The sequence below is a fragment of the Dama dama genome, chromosome 5, assembly GCF_033118175.1.
Source record: "Dama dama isolate Ldn47 chromosome 5, ASM3311817v1, whole genome shotgun sequence".
Lineage (NCBI taxonomy): Eukaryota > Metazoa > Chordata > Mammalia > Artiodactyla > Cervidae > Dama > Dama dama.
This window is the reverse complement of record NC_083685.1, coordinates 85056104-85078256: the sequence shown is the minus strand read 5'-3', so window position 1 is coordinate 85078256 and position 22153 is coordinate 85056104. Positions and strand designations below refer to the sequence as shown.

The 22153-nt window shown below is 43.0% G+C and overlaps 1 protein-coding gene across 1 annotated transcript; it reads right to left on the bottom strand.

Annotated features, from left to right (window-relative positions):
* Positions 1-6263: 6263 nt before the first annotated feature.
* On the bottom strand, positions 6264-19334 carry SLFN14 (schlafen family member 14). Its single transcript, XM_061142775.1, has 5 exons — positions 19259-19334; positions 16395-17566; positions 14583-14711; positions 12242-12956; positions 6264-9484 (listed from the first exon to the last, which is right to left on the bottom strand). Exons 2-5 carry the CDS (start codon positions 17446-17448, stop codon positions 8650-8652), a joined length of 2733 nt encoding a protein of 910 aa, XP_060998758.1. The 5' UTR covers positions 17449-17566; positions 19259-19334; the 3' UTR covers positions 6264-8649.
* Positions 19335-22153: the final 2819 nt, after the last annotated feature.

Below are 22153 nucleotides of genomic sequence, written 5' to 3'. Positions count from 1 at the left end.
TCTTATCACCAGATAAGGAATTCAAGGCTAAGAAAGCCAAATAAACAGACTCTCTTCCCTCATGAGTCTACTACCCCAAGCACAAACCCCTTTCTTAAATCTTCATAAATAATTCTGTATCTAAGAATGTTATATGAACAGACTGCTTTGGTCACTTGGTCTGGGTGGGGTTAGGGCATAGGGGTAGAATTTCTGTGACCTCTGTGTATATTAATTAATTTTTTCCTCCTTTTTTTCATTACAAATTTTTTTTTCTTTTTTTTTTTTTTATTAGTTGGAGGCTAATTACTTCACAACATTTCAGTGGGTTTTGTCATACATTGATATGAATCAGCCATAGATTTACACGTATTCCCCATCCCGATCCCCCCTCCCACCTCCCTCTCCACCCGATTCCTCTGGGTCTTCCCAGTGCACCAGGCCCGAGCACTTGTCTCATGCATCCCACCTGGGCTGGTGATCTGTTTCACCATAGATAGTATACATGCTGTTCTTTTGAAACATCCCACCCTCACCTTCTCCCACAGAGTTCAAAAGTCTGTTCTGTATTTCTGTGTCTCTTTTTCTGTTTTGCACATAGGGTTATCGTTGCCGTCTTTCTAAATTCCATATATATGTGTTAGTATGCTGTAATGTTCTTTATCTTTCTGGCTTACTTCACTCTGTATAATGGGCTCCAGTTTCATCCATCTCATTAGGACTGATTCAAATGAATTCTTTTTAACGGCTGAGTAATATTCCATGGTGTATATGTACCACAGCTTCCTTATCCATTCATCTGCTGATGGGCATCTAGGTTGCTTCCATGTCCTGGCTATTATAAACAGTGCTGCGATGAACATTGGGGTGCACGTGTCTCTTTCAGATCTGGTTTCCTCAGTGTGTATGCCCAGAAGTAAAAAATATTTATTTATTTATCTAACTGTGCAGTGTGTTAGCTGGGCATGCAGGATCTTTTATTTTTTTAACAGCTGTGCTGGGTCTTCATTGCTTCCTGGGCTTTCCTCTAGTTGTGGTGAGCGGGGGCTACTCTCATCACGGTGTACAGGCCTCTCATTGCAGCGGCTTCTTGTTGCAGAGCACAGGCTCAATAGTTGTAGCACATGAGCATGGTTGTTCCATGGCATGTGGGATCTTCCTGGATCAGCGCTCAAACTCTTGTCCCCTGCGTTGACAGGCGGATTCTTTACCACTGAGCCACCAAAGAAGTCCCAGCACGCAGGATCTCTAGTCACAGCATTTGAACTCTTAGTTGCCTCATGAGGGATCTAGTTCCTTGACCTGGCCTTGAACATGGGGCCCCTGCCTTGGGAGGGTAGAGTCTTAGCCACTGGACCACCAAGGAAGTCCCTGTCTTGTTAATTTGTCTTGTGTTAATCTACAGCTAAAATAACTCAAGACAGGTAGCAGGGGGATATTTCCCACTCTCCAACTTCCTGACCCTTGGAGGAAACTAAGCTTTGGAAAGATTAAGTAACAGTGCTTGATCATATGCCAGGCACTGAGAATTTACTAGTGGTTTAATAGCTACTGCTTATTGACACTTAGATTGTGTACCAAACACATGGAACACAGCATCTAATCATTACAACAACCATTGAGAGATGGATATAATAATGGTTATTTCCATTTTATATAGGAAAGAGCAGTTAAACCACCCAAATCACATGTGAGTGCCTGTAGTCGTAGTGAAAGTCACTCAGTTGTGTCCGACTCTTGTGACCCCATGGACTGTAGCCCGCCAGGCTCCTCTGTCCGTGGGATTCTCCAGGCAAGAATATTGGAGTGGGTTACCATTTCCTTCTCCAGGGAATCTTCCTGACCCAGGAATCGAACCCAAGTCTCCTGCATTGCAGGCAAGTTCTTTACCACCTGAGCTATGAGGGAAGCCTGAGCCTTGTCGAATTTGACTCTGAAACCCACACAAATACACGGGCACCTCCTCAAAGCTCAGTCTGATGGACGTAATGGTCATTCCTGGGTAGCACTTTAGGAAATGCATGAGTGTTCTTCCTGTAATCCAATCACAGTCTCCACCCATTTCAACACTCAACATATTTTCTGAATGATTTCCAAATTCCCTAGAGCTGAGATGGGCCTAGGGTCTGGAATTTTAACAACCACACCAGGTGATTCCTCATGGGAAAATTTGGACAACACTCTTTAGGTATCTTTGGATCAACAAAGGTTTGTTTTACAGACCTCTTGAGTTGTGTGCCTGCCAACAGCCACCCTTCGGGGAAGGCACAAGCCCCAGTGCCAGCTTCTCACAGTGACCTGGGAGGAAATGAGGGAGGAAGAATGCTTCTGTCCTGATAGTGTTCCTCTGTTCTCAGTTCCCTAAAATCTCTACCCTCTACCCCCACCTCCATATTTTATGGAGTTTGGGAAAGAGCTTCTTTTTGTTGTCGTTGTTTTGCTTTACTTGATAAGGTGTTTTCATTTATTTATAAATAAAAAATAAACATTTATTTATTTATTTGCTCTGGGATTTCTCCAGCTGCGGTGAGTAGGGGCTACTCTTCCTTGCAGTGTGCAGGCTTCTCGTTGCTGTGTCTTCTCTTGTTGTGGAGCACAGGCTCTAGCACAGGCTTCAGCAGTTCTGGTGCATGGGCTTCGTTGCTCTGAGGCCTGAGAAATCTTCCTGGGCTAAGACTAAATCCATGTCCCCTGCATTGGTAGGTGGATCCTTATCCAGGGAAGTCCTGGTGAGGAGTTCCTGTATTTTTTACATCATCTTCTTCCTCTGTAGGGGTAAATTCAGGCAGGTTTGGCCAAGGAATCAACTGGAACATCAGAGACTCTGCTACACCAAGAGTTGCTCCCCGCTAGGCTGTAAATGTGGACAAGGTCTCAGTGGGAGACTGCAGAGTGGAAAGAGGCCTCCAGAACAACCAGCCCCAGTGGGATGCAAAATGCAGTGTATACTATGATTACAACTCTGCTGAAATATATCTGCCAATGGATTAACACTGGAAATGAATAAGCAAAAATGAAAGCAACTGTGTGATACAGTGGTTGGAACAGAGATGAGTTTTCTTTTGTTATTCTCTGCTTTTCAATCTTTCTGTAACGTCATTAGAGAAGGCTTCCCAGATGGCATTAAAGGTAAAGAACCTGCCTGCCAATACAGGAGACAAAAAACAGGTGGGTTCAATCCCTGGACAGAGGAGCCTGGCAGCTACAGCCCATAGGGTCATACAGAGTCAGACATAACTGAAGAGGCTTAGCACGCACGCACACAGGCATGCAGGATATATATGGGGCTTCCCAGGCGGTGCAGTGGTAAAAGGGTCCGCCTGCCAACGCAGGAGACACAGGAGACACGGCTTCAATCCCTGGGTTGGGAAGATCCCCTGGAGGAGGAAATGGCAACCCAGGCCAGTATTCTTGCCTGAAAATTTCTATGGACAGAGGATAGACTGTAGGATACAGTATCCTTGCAGGATACAGTCCATGGAGTCACAAAGAGCCGGACATGACTGAGCACATCATCTGTGCTCATTTTATACATATATATAAAATGCGTATATATACACATCATATATTATATATATAATTCCTTATATATTCCTTATATAATTCCTTATATATAATTATATATATATATATTCCTTCCCCCTCCCCCCTGATCAAGGGACTTTGAAAGAAGAAGGACTGGAATTTTACATAAAATCACCAGGAAGCTCCTCCAAGTTTGCAGTATGAGAAGTCAAGATGCAACAGTCTTAGAGGGGATTTGCCAGTTCATGTTAGGAGTCCCTGATCTTGGACAGATCAGGAATATGACCTGAGTCTGATCCTGAGCTTTGCAGAAAAAGAAATTCAGATTTCTCCAGAATGATCAGGAGGCTCTGGGAGAACTGACAGATATTGAGTATAGGAAACAGTAGAGACTACTCAGCTGTTTCCACTTTCAGTGGAGGCCAATGCTTTCTAGAGATGACAGCTTGACAGAGGATCCTGATAGCAAACTTGAGTATTCTCACCTCTGGGGAGTATCTTCAGAGTATTTCTATGCTCTCAGAGTTGAGATGACTAACTCAAGGATTCTCTTTAAATGCTTTATTTATCTAGTTTGGATACCTTGACGTGTGCCTTTAAGAAAATTAAATTCTCTGTGCCTCAGTTGTACCATCTATGAAATTGGAATAATGTGTATATGATATACTTCATAGAATTGTCAGAATGTATGCCAAGCCTTAGCAAATAGTAGCTGGTTGTATCAATAATAACATCTCAGTAAATAGTAACAAGCGGTTATTGTAAATCTTGTGCTTATTTCAGATTGAAGCCTCTTGAAGATAATTTGATGTTCAACCTCTCCAAAACCTTGGGCAAAGCTGGGGCAGCTCAGCCTCATAGGAAATCTAGTTTACTGCTCTACCCTTCGTCTTTCCTTACATGTGTTTCTCCTGAGTCTCTCTTAAAAAAAAAAAAAAATTCCTATCTGAAATTCCCTGGCAGTCCAGTGGTTAGGATTCCATTGCAGGTGATATGAGTGTGATCCCTGATTAGGGAACTAAGATCCCACAAGGCACACAGCATGGCGAAAAAAAAAATTTTTTAAAGAGTCCTATTGATGTTTAGAGGTATCCTGTCTTTTCTTTTCTCTGGGATAGTACCCAACATCAATTTCAAGTGACCAGAATTTTTTAATTTATATATTAATGTTAAGATTGCATAATTCATATTCCTATCTGTAATTCTCCAAGTTACAGTCTTCCTCTGAGGTTCTGAGTTAGGGTGATGGATCCTGGTTTTACTCTGCATACACTCAGCATAATCTGAGCCACCTGTTTCTGAGATGCCAAAGCCTCTTTTGTCATCAAAACCTGATGTCAGCATTTTGTTCTCTTATTTAAGGCAACAGATCTGTATGTGTTTACATACAATGATCTGGGGATTTTCTAAGCACTCACCAGCTTCCCCAGTGGCTCAGACAGTAAAGAAACAGCCTGCAATGCAGGAGACCTGGGTTCGATCCCTGGGTTGGGAAGACCCCCTAAAGAAGGTAATGGCAACCTGTTCCAGCATTCTTGCCTGGAGAGTTCCATGGACAAAGGAACCTGGTAGGCTATAGTCCATGGGGCCACAAAGAGTTGGACATGACTGAGCAACTATAACACTTTCACTTCACTTTGACTTACGCACTGTCCATCAGAACCAGTATGAATACAGCAAATCTTTTATCGAGGTCTTTTTGATCCAGTCATCTCATATCTGGGGACCCACACATATACCAAGGAAAGAAAAGGGTCATATGCCTGAGTAGAGAATATGCCTGGCTTGATTTTAAAGTGTAAAACTGCTAGTCACCCAAATCATTAGGAGGATAATTATTGTATAATCTGAGATATCACACAACCATTGAAAATGATCATTTTGAAGATGGTGCTACAACATAGGGAAATGCCAGCATTACTCAGCTACCACTGCTGCTGCTGCTGCTAAGTCACTTCAGTCGTGTCCGACTCTGTGCGACCCTACAGACGGCAGCCCACCAGGCTCTGCCGTCCCTGGGACTCTCCAGGCAAGAACACTGGAGGGGGTTGCCGTTTCCTTCTCCAATGCATGAAAGTGAAATGGGAAAGTGAAGTCGCTCAGTCGTGTCCGACTCTTCGCGACCCCATGGACATGCAGCCTACCAGGCTCCTCCGTCCAAGGGATTTTCCAGGCAAGAGTACTGGAGTGGGTTGCCATTGCCTTCTCCTGCTGCCAAGCAAACAAACCATGAACCTCAATCATACAAGAAATCTTTACTTCTTCTGCATTTGCAGGTCAGCTGGATTTTGGCTGATCCAGGCCAGATCGGTGGAACTTGGCTGATCAGTTGAGTTGACATCGCTCAGTCCTTCATGACTGGTGGGCTACTCAAGACATCGTCTTTACAAGATGGTAGCAGAAGCTCAGGAGAGCAGACCTAATGCTGAAATGGGTAAAGCCTCTGTACACGTCACAACTACTAACATTTCTTTGGCTGAATAAAGTCCTATGGACCAGTCCACATCAGGGGGGGTGGAAAATACACTCCACCTCTAATGTCAGGAACTACAAGTGGTGTAGATCTAGGGAGTGAGGAAGTCTTGAGAAGAAGAATACGGGCTACAACAGTGCCTCACAAAAAGGCTACATGGAAAACACATGCACGCGATATGAAGTTGATTGTCCAACTTCATAGTAACTAAAAATATTTTTTGCAAGTCAACAAAGAATAGAAATAGATAAGCAAAATTGAAAAAAAATTTTGCCTGGATAACAAATTAATAAGAACTTTTTATTTTGCATTTCTCCAGTCCTCAAACTTACATAATAGAATTATCTTACCTTTTTTTTTAATTGGAGTATACTTGATTTACAATGTGTGTTAGTTACTTTTCTTTATTAAAGTAAGTTTTAGAAGCTTCTCACAGCAGGCATGTTATTTCACCAAATGAACTGTTTTATCTGTTACATTAAGGGTCTGTAGAAAAATGTAGACTTCTAAGTACATTTAAGTTAGCCATTTGTTCTTAGTCCCCACCAGTTGCTAATCTCAAACTCAAATCTAACAAACTTCCATCAATATGGATCTTTGCCTAAAAACAGTTTAAATGCCTTTGTTCTCTTATTCCTTGTTATGACAGTGTTAATTATTCTCTGCACTGACCTCTTTGAAGTCTCCAAAATCAGATATTCATTCCATTGACTAGAAGCATTGTTCTGGTAGATTCTGATTTTCTGAAAGGAGCAAGTCCATTCAATAAATAAGAATGGAGCACCTGTCATGTTCAAGGCACTCTACTAGTTACTTTTGGGGAACTAGAGATGTGTAAGTGCCATCCTTACTCTTAGGGGTCTCACAATCTAATGGGAAGAGAAAAGTGTACACATACATTTGGGGACAGAAAGAACAGACTAGAAGAAGAAAGAGTTCGTGAGTTCTCAACCCTGGTGGCATGGTGGAATCATTTGGACAACTTTTAATAAGTGCCCAAGCCCACGCCTGGAGATGCTGATTTAATTGGTCTGATGTCTGACTTCATGACTCTTTTGGTTAATTTTTAACATTTATTTATTTTTATTTTCTTATTTATTTGACTGCACCTTGTCTCACTTGTGGCATGCAGTGCCTTTAGCTGCAGCATGTGAACTCTTAGTTCATGTAGGATCTAGTTCCCTGACCAGGGATGATCGAACCTGGGCTCCCTGCATTGGGAGCACTTGAGTCTTATCCACTGGACCACCAAGGAAGTACCTGGTATTTTTTTAAAACTCTTCAGAGGGTTGTAAAGAGTAGCCAAGGTTGAGAACCCCTGGATTAGGCCTTCTACTTTAAGCTTGACTGAACTCTGTGCATAATACTGACAAAGACTCTCAAATGCAATCCTTAAGGCAATTAATTATTTTTAAAAAATAATTTTATCAAAAATTATACAATGTATGCAAATAGTTTAAAGTCAGAAAAGGCAAATGACCCTGAGGCTTGTGACTGAATTTCAGCAGTCCCCTGTTCTCTCCATCCCCCAATTCTTCCTCCATTTTTGACTCTTTGAATTACTTGTAGAGAATTCACACATCTTCAATTCTCCAAATGTTAACACACTGGTATCTCTTGCTTCATCAAAAAGAATTTACTAGGATTTCCCTGGTGGTTCAGTAGTTAAGAACCTGCCTTTCAGGAAATGTGGGTTTGATCCCTGGTCTGGGAACTAAGATCCCATATCCTTCGGAGCAACTAAGCCTTCGCCCCACAGCTACTGAGCCAGTGGGCCAATTAGAGTCCAGTGCGCTACAATGAAGGATTCCGCATGATGCAACTAAGAACCGATGCAGCCAAAAATTAACCCAAAAAACGAAAACAGGAAACTAATTAATTGTGGAATTTTTTTTCCCACCTAAAAGTACCCTGAAGCCCCCAAGGAAAGGCAAACAGAAGTAGGTAGTTGGAGCAACAGGAGGCAGAGGAAGGTTCTTCTGTTCATTCCAGGAAAAGGACAGCTGAAGTCAGGTTCAGACTGGCTGCCCTGGTGACCCAAGCAGTTCAGAGAGGCAGCTAAGAGCACTTTTCTAAGCCCCACCCACCTGCTCTCCCACCTCTTGGAAAGCTGATGGGCTTTATCTTAAATGATGGCCAAAAGCATGTATCCACACTTTCTCCTGGATATATGCTTGGAGGGCACCCTACTCCACCTCCAAAAGAAGCCAGTGAGGTGGGGGTATGTTAGAAACACGGGGAGATGGACTTATAACAAAGGATGCATTAGAAAAGTAAGTTAGAGTGTTATCCTGGGAAACCCTGAAAATTAGTTTGGCTTGAAGACTTCAGGGACTCCCTGGAGATACATTAGCAGGGATGTCACAAAATCAGTTCTGTATTTGAGGAGCACCTCTGTGGCTGGACAAGATGAAGGCTGGATTGGATTAGAAAACCCAGAGGCAAGGGACTCATCATAAGTCCCAGGGAAGAGGTGGAGAGGAGTGGGAAAGACCAGTGACACCGCAAATAGACTGGGAGGTCCAGTGCCAGGAGACAGTTTTGTGGCTTCACGAAATTCTGACTGAGCCTTGATGTCCTCGCTTGTGACACATGAAAGGGCGAAGCTGCCACCTGCTGGGGGGCAGGGAGACTCTGCTCTCTGTCCCTTCCTATACTGTTTGAAATAATTTTCAGAAGGTTGCCCTCTTTTCATAAAACAGGTAGAGGTGTTTGATGGCTTTCGAGGCAAAACAGAGCTTATGAACTTCCTCTGACAGGGCATACTCCGGACTGAGCCCAAACACAATATTCCTCTGCAGGCCTGAAAACTGCTGAATGCTGTCTAAAACAATGTGACCGTCCAGAACACCAGAGGCCTGGCTGAACACAACCTTTGTGGCTCCGCAGGTCTCAAATAATTCCATTGCTCTTAGCAGTGCAAGCTCATAGCGGCCTCTGTCCTCTGCTCTCCTGCACAGAATTGCTATGTCTCTGGGCAGATAGCCACACTGGAACAGGTGGTGACATCTTTCTGCCACGTGTCTCGCAATTTCTTCTGTGGTCAGGTTGGTCTCTGTCTCACACACCCCAGGCAGAGCCTGGGCACGGATTGCTTCCTCATATGAAGCTTCCCTGAATGACGCCAGTGTGTCTGGAGACACGATGGGGTGAGGATTTTCCTTGATCCTCTTCATTTCTTCTTTCATGAGCATCGCTATTTCCAGAGCACAGTGGATCCCGCGGGTGACTGTTTTCCGAGGAAACTGAGCAGATGGAGGGGGGAGGCCGTTGCCGTCTCCATGATGGACTTGGAAAGGGTCCAGAAAAAGCCAGAGAATCCCGTGGTGTGGGTTTTCAATTCCAGCAGCCCTCACCTTTGGGTGGGTGATGCTCTTGGCCTTCATGTACCAGTCACCATATTTACTGCAGAAATGCTCAGTTTCATCCATCACTATGTGCTTGATCTTTGGGAACTCCCCTCCCATAAAGGTTTTCCGGGTCACAGCTCGGCAGGTTGTTTGCTGTCTGTAAGGATGAAGGAGAGAATAGGGTTTCAGGCATACAAATAAAAGGAACACCATGCATTTATGACTCTCTGGATTGGCATTAGAGACTGGTTCTCATCCGGAGGCTGATTCACTGATTCAGTAGTGTCCTGAATACTACAAAAATGCTCTTCTTACAAGGTTCCTGACATTTGTTGTCTAAGTCAGGTTTCCCAGGTGGCGCTAGTGGTAAAGAACCTGCCTGCCAATACAGGAGATGTAAGAGATGGAGGTTCCATCCCTGGGTCGGGAAAGATCCCCTGGAGGAGGGCATGGCAATCCCCTCTAGTATTCTTGCCTGGAGAATCTTTTGGACAGAGGAGCCTAGTAGGTTATAGTCCACAGGGTCTCCTGGAGTTGGATACGACTGAAGTGACTTAGCATGCACACACAGTCACTAAGTCAGGTCCAACTCTTTTGCGACCCCATGGACTATAGCCTGCTGGGCTCCTCTGTCCATGGGATTTCCAGGCAAGAATACTGGAGTAGGTTGCCATTTCCTTCTCCAGGGGATCTTCCTGACCCAGGAGTCAAACTCATGTCTCCTGCTTGGCAGACTGATTCTTTACCACTGAGCCACCTAGGAATTCCTCCTGACAGAATACATAATTGCAAACCCTAATCTTTGGAGTTAGCAAGTTAAATCAGCATGTGAGACTTTTAAAATGAACTCAGGTAGAAGATTTTGTTTTTTCTACTATGGTCTATTTCTACTGCTTAACAATCCTTAAAGATAAATTCCTTATATCTAAGGGAAATCTCAAAGTGAATTTACACTTGTTACTACTATTTCTTTACTTTCTTTTTTAGAGCTGGTAAGCAGTCACCTAGAGGCATATCATAATTTTCATATGAAAAAGAAATATGGGCTCCTATAAGTTCCTCTAAAGAAAATCCTCATTCCCCACTTATTTTTAGTGCAAAACCAGAAGCCTCTCTAGATTTTGGTTAGGAAAGCATCTAGAGGTTGCTGAGTTCCATGACATGTCAGGATGGCAGGTAGGGTACCAAGTCTACAGGGCTATGCCCCTATAGAGCTACCATCCTACTTACTTAGCTCAATTTTCATTTAAAGTATATTTTAGCATATAAATAGATATACATGCATACATATACTTAAAATTTTTTAGTTGTTTATTGCCTCTTCTAATTTAGATTCAAGTCATATCACCCATCCCTACAGATTTCCTGATTTTGCATATGCAGTCCCTGGGGAAAAAGCTTTAATCGCTTTGTCCAGAATCACAAACCCCTAGTCACAACCATTCAATTTCTTTTCTTCCGGTTTGGACAGTGTAGACTTCTTGAAGAAAAGCGTTGATTCTTAGCCATCTCTGTATCCCCCTCACATTGTGCTCATAGCTATTTGTTGACTTTAACTTGGCTTTTGACTGGGGTTCTCTTAAAACTCATCTATAAAGCATAAGAAAGAACATAGCTTCAGCACAGTTTACAAGATCCTTCATTATCTGGCGTCTGCTTCCTTTCCAACTTCATTTGTCACACACCCACAGCTCCTCACAGCTCCAGGCAGACCTACCATTCTGAATGCCTTTCTACTTGCTGTAAAGTTGCTGCTGCTGCTGCTAAGTCGCTTCAGTCGTGTCCGACTCTGTGCGACCCCATCGACGGCAGCCCACCGGGCTCCGCCGTCCCTGGGACTCTCCAGGCAAGAACACTGGAGTGGGTTGCCATTTCCTTCTCCAATGCATGAAAGTGAAAAGTGAAAGTGAAGTCACTCAGTCGTCTCTGACTCTTAGCGACCCCATGCACTGCAGCCCACCAGGCTCCTCCATCCATGGGATTTTCCAGGTAAGAGAACTGGAGCGGGGTGCCATTGCCTTCTCCAACTTGCTGTAAAGAGCCCCTATTTAATGCACTTCTTCTACTGACTTCTTAAGAAAGAAGTCAGCATGTCCTTCATTGGAGAGTATTTGCTGACCAAACTACAGCCTGTTAAGTTTAAGCACATCTTTACTATCATACTAATTACACAACATTCCCATTGCTTATTTTTCTCTTTGTCTCTCTTACATGGCTTTATGGCAAGGTCTTCAACATGTTTTCCTCCTCTAACACTAAATGTACCCTACATCTAGCATATAAATGGTGCTCAAAAAAGATTAGCTTGATAAATAAGTCAAGCAAACCAAAAACTAAAAGCTCTCATTCGCTGGATTGAATAACAGCCAATTTCTTTTGCTAAACTGAAAGCTTAAGATTTAAATCAGAAGCAAATGTGCATGGTTTCTAAAATGGTTGAATCAGAATAAGTCAAACACATAAAAATATTTTATAAATGAAATCAAACGGTATTTAAAATCAAGTTCGTGTTAGGTAGACTGTCTAATTGACTGAAATACCCTATGAAAGCATGTAAATACCCTATTAAAACATTAAATATCAAGCAAAAACCATATGTGAAACAAGATGGATTCGTTTCAGCCTTTCTTAAGTTTAAAGCCATAAACTGTGGGGGAAAATGTTTCTAGTTCTATAAATTGAAAGTTATGCCTATGTGGCTAATTGATAATGAAATGTTTAAGTGTGAACACTGCAAAGTGCTCTTTTCTAGCTCAGCTGCTTGATCACTTGCAAATGTATACATAGTTTGGGCTGTTGTCTGTATGCATCAAAGGCATTGCACAATCTTACAGCAAAGACACAGATTACTGGTGCAATGCTGTTGAAAGACTGACTAAATACATTTATGGTGTTTAATTAGTGAAACTCTTACGTCACAAAATCCTTTAAGACGTCACTTTCGCAAACATAGAGGATCTCCTTGGGCTTGCAGTGGAAGAAGTCCTTAATTTTCTCCATGATCTTTATGGCCAGCACTGTCTTTCTGGTTCCTGGAAAGCAGTGGACGAACAGTTCTCGTGTCTCCTGAAGGCTCTGTGAAAGCAACTCACACTGCTCCACTACGAGCAAATTGGAAAATTCACAGCCCAGTTGGTCACTCAGAAGGGATCGAGAGCAGAGAGAGACCACGATAAGAGCCTGCAACAATTTTTCCATTTCGTCCTCATCGGCAAGCCTGTAGGGTCGGGGATAGCACAAGGTGATTTCACTGGGTTTGCGCTGTGTGCCGGGCAGGTACACCAGCTTCGGAATGACACACACTTTCCCCGTGTAACCACCAACAGTTCCCAGTCTCTGCTTTAACTGACGAGCAGTGTTCTGGGCATACACAAGCGCCCCAGTCCACGTGGGGTCTGTTAAGACTGTATAGAGTACCGGGGGGCTATTCACCGCTATTAGAAGAGCATCACAGAGGACATACTGCTCCTTCCTTAAACCGACATCACTAGCCCAGCTTCTGGAAACTATCACAAACCCCTGAGAACAAGGATATATCTGTGTCTTCATTAATTCCTCCAGTCCTTTATGATCTGAGAAGAGCTTCTTACAGAGGGATTCTGGTTTAAATTGAATCTTTTCCCGTGTCACTGAAAATTCAAGGAATAGAGGTTACTAAGATTTATAAAAGGATATTTAAGTATTCCCGCGACCTCATAATGAAATAAGCCTAGCCACGGAAATGTGGCTAGGATAAGTTTCCTTATTGGCAAATAAAACACCTCCTCTTCACAGGCCAGGGCTGTGAAGTCCCTGTTTCTGACAGCTCTCATGCAGGCAACAGAGTCAGACACGACTGAAGCGACTTAGCATGTATGCATGCATCGGAGAAGGAAATGGCAACCCACTCCAGTGTTCTTGCCTGGAGAATCCCAGGGACAGAGGAGCCTGGTGGGCTGCCGTCTATGGGGTCGCATAGGGTCGGACACAACTGAAGCGACTTAGTGGCAGCAGCAAGGAAGGGCAATCAGGGAGGGGTCTTCACAGAACAGCCTTCTAACACTCTGTCCTCAGCCCTAAGTGACCCAGTAACTCTAGGAAGGTACTTCTGTTAAGGGTGTGTGTGAGAGAGAGAGAGAGAACAAAAAGCTGATGCTTTGGGGAATCTAAGAACTTTGCTTTTGCAACAGTGATTCTTAACCTGTGGCAAGTTTGCCCCCAGTGGGGTTATTTGGGACGGTCTGGAAATGGTTTGACTTTTTGGAGCTAGAGAGGTATTACCGCCATCTAGTGGCTAGAGGCCAGGAATGCTGCTAAACTTCCTGCAATTCTCAGGGCTGCGGCTACTGCTGCTAAGTCACGTCTGTCGGGTCCAACTCTGTGCGACCCCATAGACGGCAGCCCACCAGGCTCCGCGGTCCCTGGGATTCTCCAGGCAAGAACACTGGATTGGGTTGCCATTTCCTTCTCCAATGCATGAAAGTGAAAAGTGAAAGTGAAGTCGCTAAGTCATGTCCGACTCAGCAATCCCATGGACTGCAGCCGACCAGGCTCCTCCATCCATGGGATTTTCCAGGCAAGAGTACTGGAGTGGGGTGCCATTGCCTTCTCGGAATTCTCAGGGCAGCCTCCCTCAAGCCATATGTAAAATAGAGAGCCAGCGGAAATGCTGAGGGACGCAGAGAGCTCAAACCCAGTGCTCTGTGACAAGCTAGAGGGGTGGGATGGGGTAAGAGGTGGGAGGGAGTTCAAGAGGGAGGGGACATGTGTATACCTATGGCTGATTCATGTTCATGTATGGCAGAAACTAACACAATATTGTAAAGCAATTATCCTCCAATTAAAATATTAATTAAAAAAAGAATTACCTAATCCAAATGTCAACAGGGTCGAGATTGAGAAACTCTGCCTTAGACTCTGCCTGGACTTTTGCCTGGAAGAGTCCAGGTGACCCCATGGCTCACTTCCTTCTGCCTTGGAAAGCCGAGGGGGGGGGGGGGCAGTTCTCTTAAATTTATTCTCTCATATATGGAGGGAAAAAAAAAAAAAAGCTATGTGACTGGAAGCCCAAAGGTACACAGAAGTATAGGGTGGATTTAATGACTGCAAACAAGAGTCCACCATGTGTATTAATTCAGGACCATTATGTCTGCTGAGCCCTACACCTGACCTTCTCCAAGGAGGAAGTCTGGGATGAATTGCTACCAACCACCCCCCACCGGCGACTTAATTTTAGGAAATAAATAGTCCCCTCAGCTGAAATCAAGAAGGAATACCTGGAAACAGGTGCTGTTGGAGAGCCTTTTTAAATTCTAAGACTTTGATGGGATATGACAGGCTTCTTAGGGTAGATGAAGTTGATGAAATCGGGTGAAGGCTGTGGTCAGCCTCCAAATTGGAAGGAGCTAAAAAAAAAACAAAAAAAACCACAAAGCATCATTTTAGATGATAAAGAACTTCTCTATTGCTCTTCCTATGGTTGACGTATGACATGTGTCATGCCTGGGCTGCCTTCACTCTTTCTACGCTGCCAACAGTACATGCTTGTTAGGAAGGAGGCCTGGGACTCCTGCAGGGCCATGCATCTTCTAAGGCACCTGTGATTCATCTCAGGCAAGTCAGTTCTCCTCTTCCTGCAAGGGTGGTCCCTGCAATTCCTTCCAATTCTAATATTTTGGTTCCAGGTCACCCCTAAAGAGAAAAGTCTTCTAGTAGTGGTGATGATGGGATGGCAGAAAAAGTAAGCACAGGATTTCCTTGCTGGTCCAGTGGTTAGGACTCTGTGCCTCCAATGCTGGGGATATGGGTTCGATCCCTGGCTGGGGAACTAAGGTCCAATATGGGAACTAAGGTCCAGCATGCCTAAAACAAATTTTTTAAAGTAAGCACAGTAATTTTTTTTATATTGTGATAGTTGTTAAAGGTCTCTCCCACCCCCCACCAAGTTTAGATGAAGAATAAGAAGTGGTAGGATCTCTAGTTTGGTATGTGTGTGTGAAGTAAACTCTAATTTAAGATAAGAGAAAGCATAATCCAATAAAATCACTCAAGTCTTGATCCAAACTTCTTTTTACCAAATCTGGAATTTACTGACCCTGGAGGCAAACCAATAAACTTCATTCAGCCTGTAAGTCTTTTATGGGCTGATCTGAAATCACCAGGGCTGATGTTTAGCAAAACTGAAAGGAAGTGAAAACACAGAGTCCTCCTCCCACACCCCCAACCCCTCCCCAGGACCTCCTTTTGCATAAGTTTTTAGTTTTTCTCCACTTGGTGGTGCCCCCAGCCCTGAGAGTGGCTGGAGTATGAGCTCCTAATGTTACTGAAGCAATTCAAATTTGTCAACAAGTTTCCCTTGAAAGAATTAGTGGAGAGCCATTCTTAAACAGTGTTTCTCTAAAATATCACCTTTAGAGAGACTATAGATGAATGTTTTAGAGTAGGAATATCAGCCTGCAAATTTGATTCAGCAGACCTTTACAATGTATAAGAATGAGACCTAGAAGGACACATTAATTGGTAAACTGCTTGAGATTATGAATGACTTTGGTTTTTGCTTCTTGTATTTTTTGGTTTCCTATTACGCACATGTTAACTTTTAAGAAATGAATGTTATTTTAAAAAGCTTAAAGGAAAAATAAAAAAGGAACTTTCACAAATTCATGGCTGATGGCCTACAGGCTTTTCTTGACTTCACACAGTTCATATTTTGAATCTTCGGAACTAAAAATATAGAAAATCACCCTTTAATAGGAGAAGATTTGTAAGCAAAAGCAGATTTATGTTCTTTTTTTCTCGTTGTTTAGTCGCTAAGTTATTTCCAACTCTTCTGCCACCCCATGGCATGGATGGTAGCCCGCCAGGCTCCTCTGTCCATGGGATTCCCAGGCAAGAATACCAGAGTGGGTTGCCATTTCCTTCTCCAGGGGATCTTCCCAACCCAGGGATCGAACCTGCGTCTCCTGAATTGGCAGGCAGATTCTTTACAGCTGATCCACCAGGGAAGCCCCATTCTTTACCTGGCCAAATAACCAAATGAAGACAGAAGTTTCTGCCTCCTGAATGAACAATGGCTTCTCTTGCTTTACCTGGTTGAATATCCAGCATCATGGTTACCCACTGCTCAGCAGACAGCCTCGTGACAGAATTGTCCCTGATGATCCAGGAATCCGGGGCTTCTGTGAATACTACACAGCAGAAGGGCTCCACGTGGACCACACAGACATGACCGTACAGGACATCTCTTTGGTATACATTTAAGATTTTGGTAGTGAAGCTCACCTTTGGCTTCTCACAGCAGAAGTGGAATGTAGGCAATTTTTCTATGCAGTTTTCTATTTCTTTTTTTAGTAAGTCAGGGTTCACTTTTTCTCCCTGACAGCCAAACACTTCTTTGCTCTTATCATCCACCCCAATAATTAGGTATCCCCCGTGGGTGTTGGCAAATGCAGAGACATAATGAGGCAGCATTTCTTTAGTCCGAGGAATGATCTTTTTGGTGGTGAACCTTTTAAACTCGACGTGTGTGGACTCAGTGAAGTTGAGTTTCTCCTTATACAGGAGCTTATCCTTTTTAACAAATTCTGAGGCGCTCATCCTCATGTCTTCCTCTTCCTGCATGTATCTATCCAGAGCTTTCTGAGAATGTAGCTCCTGCATCTTTGATCTTCCTCTCTGGGTTCTAGACTGTTTTTCTCGGAGGAGCTCCAGGGCGCTGTGGGCACTCAAGTTGATGGTGGAAGTCACAGCTCTCTGATATAAATTGGAGCGCAAGCTGCAGATCCTTAGGCTGAAAACATCAGGGTTCCATGACTTCACAAAAATCATAAGATTGTGTCCCTGCTGCACATAGTCAAGGTATTTCTGTGAGCCTGAAGGGAGGAGCTTCTGAAAAGAAGTTTCCAGATCATGTCCCAGGCCGTGGCATCGGTAACTGTAAGTCTTATCCTCAATCTCCGCTTTGATCACACCCCCTCCGGAATTTAACAGTGCACACGTCGCTTGGATGATTCTAGAATTCTCAGTTCTTTTCAAATAGCTATTGGTCATCCTCTTCCTGTTCTCCTCTCCGAAAGTGACTCTGCCCACTTCTACAGTTATCTCGGGATAAAGCATTTCCGTCTCCATCTTGAGGCTTTCCATCTCAGCAGCCCTTTTGCGCCACAAGCAATGACAGAAAGAAGTTCCAATAAATAATTAGGACAGAAGTGTTGTTTCAATATTAACATGAATTCCGGAGATTATAAAATTTTCTTCGAAGCTGTAAATTATTGGAGATAGATTTTAGTATTGGAAATCATCTTTGATAACAATTTTTTTTTTTAATTGGAGCATGATTGCTTTACAATGTTTACTTTCTGCTATACAACCACGTGGATCAGCTACATGTATACATGTATTCCCTCCCTCTTGAGCCTCCTTCCCATCCCCCTATCCCACCCTTCTAGGTCAGATTTCACTGTTTTATCCCAACTTAGTCAAGACCTTAGGCTTCCCAGCATGAATGGGCATAAACTAAATGCTTAATATTCAACCATAAAGGAAAAAATCGTATTGCTGAAAATTTTAGCTATTTTTCATTTAAAATAAGGAAGCATCAATTGTGAGCCCAGATATAAAGGGTATGGATTGTTACAGGAGCCAAACGAATTTTACAGAAGTGGTTGCCATCAGAAAATGCTCCTATTTACAATCCAAAGGGGAAAGAAGACAATAGAGAACCAAGAGAGCATAGCTTTGAAGTATATGTGATGTACAAGATCTAGTTATAAAAACAAACATAAAACTTGGTATTCTCTATGTGCTATTTTATACATTTTAAAAACCTTTATTCTACTCCTGAAAGAATGCCGACTGACACCAAATGCAGAAATCTTTCAAGCTCTTCAGACTTTCTTCTAAAAGTACATTTCTTATACAGTGTGATGTAGGAACAGTTTTCCTTGCTTCCTAACAGTTCTGCCTGTGGGAACCTCTGAGACCTGGGCATGGATATGAGCCTTTGAGACATAGTTACCAAATCATGGTAAACCTCCTTTTGCTTTCCAGACCAGAAAACAGCCACCTAACTTGAAGCTAGCACCCCAGAAGCAGATGTTACAGAAATGTCCCCTCCTTTGTTTTCGTTAATTGCAAAATAAAAGATTTACTAACCCAAACCAAAATTCTTCCTCTAGAAGAAGAGAGCCCAGTTTTTTTTCCCCTGTGTGATCTCTGCTAAGCAGAGGCCACGTGGGTGGTGTTTATATCCACTAAGAGGGAAAGAAAGCAGGCATCCAGCAGGCTTGGTCCCCTCCTCTGCCACTAGTTTACTCTTGGTTGCTTTCTCACTTCCTCCAAGCAAACCAGAATCAACCTGATGAATTGTTCTTTTCATAGGTGAGCATCTCCTATACACAAATGTAAATATCTGGCTCTTAGAGAAATATCCGGTAAGATTCTATTCATATCATAGAATCACAGAAGTGTTGGAACGGACTTTAAAGATCATTTTAACCATCAATCTGGTTCTTAAATACTCTATAATATTCACAACTCCCAACAAATTGCTTTCCAGTAATTGTTTGAACACCTCCAATAACATAACTCATTGTCTCTCAAATTAGTCCCCTTCTATTTTCTGACAGCTCTGTTATATATAGCTTGCTTATTTTTAGCTATAATCTGTCTTCCTATAACTTCCACATGGTGGGACTAAAACAAATCTAATTGCTTTTAAGCTAGAACTATACTCTCACTGATGTTACTTGAATGCTGATAACAACCCTGATAGATACAAAGTAGTCTGAGAGTCTAGCTCCAGATGAACATCTATCTGCTCCACATGTCCCCAGATTCCTCACTTGTTTTCCTTTACAAGATTCTCCTGTGCTATAATTTTATTAAGTTCTTTATGCCTTCAGACATAAGCTGAGATGAGATGGATGCGATTAAAAAAAAATTTTTTTTTTACCTGATGCCCTTGCTTTTCCTCTTGCTGTTTCAGTTCCACATCTGGGTTTGGTCTGAATGTTTGCCTTCTCTCACAGCCCCTGTTGCCCTCTGATATCAGCCTGGGAGGAGCAGGAACTCTGCCAGACTCCCCAAGACTTCGTAACACTGACCCACTGAGAAAGGCTGATAAGGAGTCAAGAAAAGTTCATGACAGGGCCGATTGGCGGGCCACAGTCTGACCTCTGGGAGTAAATGAAGGAGTAATGGGAAAATTCAGGGGTGTTCAAGTGCAGGGCCAAAGCTAAAACTTCCCACCTCTGAAAGGCTGAATGTCTTTTTTCATACATCCTACAAGCAGCTTCTGTCATAATTAATTTCATTTCAAAGCTCTATATTTATTTTAAATTAAGCTGCCCTGTACATATCCATTATGAACAATATTAACCTATTTTATCACCTTCCAAATTGCTTGTTCTGTTCTTCTTACTTTTATTCTATTTTTCCCATTCTTTCTCTTTGTTAAACACAAGACCCTTTCTAGAAAAATGCTCATTGATGAAGGTTTGGCTATCCTGGATGAGAGAATTACAGATGACCTCTCATCAAATTTCTTTTCCTTTCCTTTTTTTTTTTTTTAACTTTTCTGTATTTTCTAAATGGTCTACAATAAATGTCAATCATTTGCATAATTTACAAAGCAATTAAATTTAAAAAAAAAACAGACAAGAGACTGTTATCTCATTTGAGGATGCTGGTTAAACTGAATCAAGTTTCTTATAGAGGGCTGACTGATGGCCACCAATAATTGATGGTGATGATGGGATGGACCTATAAATGTTAACTTACAAGGGCTTCCCTGACAGCTCAGTGGGTAAAGAATCTGCCCACAATGTGGGAGACCTGGGTTTAATCCTGGGTTGGGAAGATCCCTTGGAGAAGGAAAAGGCTATCCATTCCAGTATTCTGGCCTAAAGAATTCCATGGACTATATAGTCCACGGGGTGGCAAAGAGTCAGACACAACTGAGCAACTTTCACTTTCACTTACAAGGAAAAAGGATCTTTACAGGTGTGATTAAGTACTGATGTTGAGATGAGATTATTTATCCATATGGGCCCTAAATCCAAATCAGAAGTGTTCTCATAAGAGCAGCAGCAGAAAGAGATTTGACATGTGCAAAAGAGAAGGCAAAAGACTGCAGAGGCAGAGACCACATGTGAGGGGTGTCAGCAGGCATGGGAAACAGCCAAATAGAGCTTCTGAGGGAGGGGAGCACAGCCCCTGCTGATATCCTGATTTCTGCCCACTTTTGTCAAACTCCTGGCAGTGAGAGAATAAACTTTTGTTGTTTTAAACAACCAAAATGGGGGTAATTTGTTACAGCAGCCACAGAAAACTAACACAGTTCTTTCCCCCTAAGTCAAACCATCAAACATCTACCATCTACTTCAACTTATTTATGATGAAATGACATTATTAAATAGGTTTCTGAATACCCCTCGTATTTCTTTTCATTAACTAAGGTTACTGTTCCTATGAAGTTCTGCTTTGCTGGCAGACTGAAAAGAGTTTCCAGGACAGGAGCCAGAATGGATGCTATGATGAATAATCAGTTCAGTTCAGTTCACTTGCTCAGTCTTGTCCGACTCTTTGCGACCCCATGAACTGCAGCACGCCAAGCCTCCCTGTCCATCACCAACAAATTAATAAAGTGCAAAGGTCTTCAACTTTAACCCTTTTCACTCTTTCGTTTTCAAATCCAGTCTCATTTATTTTATTTTTTAATTTCTTGTCCACACTGAGTGCTGATCCTAATTCCCTAACCAGGGAACCACTGGACCACCAGGGACGTCCTCAGTCTCATTTTTTTTTTTTTTCTTTAGGCCTCACTGTGCAGCATGTGGGATCTTAGTTCCCTGACCAGGAATCGAACCCATGTCCCCTTCATTGGAAGTGCAGAGTGTTAACCACTGGACTTCCAGGGAAATCCCCGAAGTCTCACTTTTAGTTCTACCATCTACCTTAATTCTCAGCTTCACTGAAATTCTTCTGATATTACTTACTTTTAGAAAGGTAGAAAAGACCATCATTTACTGGACATGTGCCTTTGGGCACAAGGGACCAAGCTGGGAGTGTGGCACACCACATGGAAACCGAGATTACTTGGCCAGGATTCCCTAGTGGCTCAGATGGTAAAGAGTCTGCCTGTAATGGGGGAGACCCAAGTTCCACCCCTGGGTCGGGAAGATCCCCTGGAGAAGGAAGGAAATGGCAACCCACTCTAGTACTCTCGCCTGGAAAAGCCCAAGGCCAGAGGAACCTGGCGGGCTACAGTCCATGGAGTCTCAAAGAGTCGGACCCGACTGAGCGACTTCACTTTCACTTTTCAAGTGGAAGAGCCGGCATGCAGTCAGGTCTGTTACTCCTTCCACTGCCTCTCAAATTTAGGATTCTGGATTGCTTTGGAGTCTTCAAAATCAGAAATTTACTTAAGTACTTCCTTTTTTTCTTCCCAGTCAACAGGAAAGACATTTTATGGGGCAGGAGAACTAGGAATTGGATTGTTTTCTTCTTCTTATTCTTTTGTTGTTGTTGTTGTGCTGGGTCTTCGTTGTTGCAGGCAGGCTTCCTCTAGCTGTGGCGTGAGGGCTTCTCGCCTTGTGAAGAACTCAGGCTCTAGAGCTCAGACTCAGTATTTGCGAGGTATAGTTGCCCCATGGCATGTGGAATCTTCCTGGACCAGAGATCAAACCCACGTCCCATGCTTTGGAAGGCAGATTCTTAACCACTAGATGACCAGGGAAGTTCTTCTTATTCTTTAATGAACTATTGGGAACCAAATCAGGAGAAGAAAGGATAATGTCAAAGGTGAGTAAGGAGAGTTTCTCTTCTTCAAAGTTCCTTAGTCAAGTCC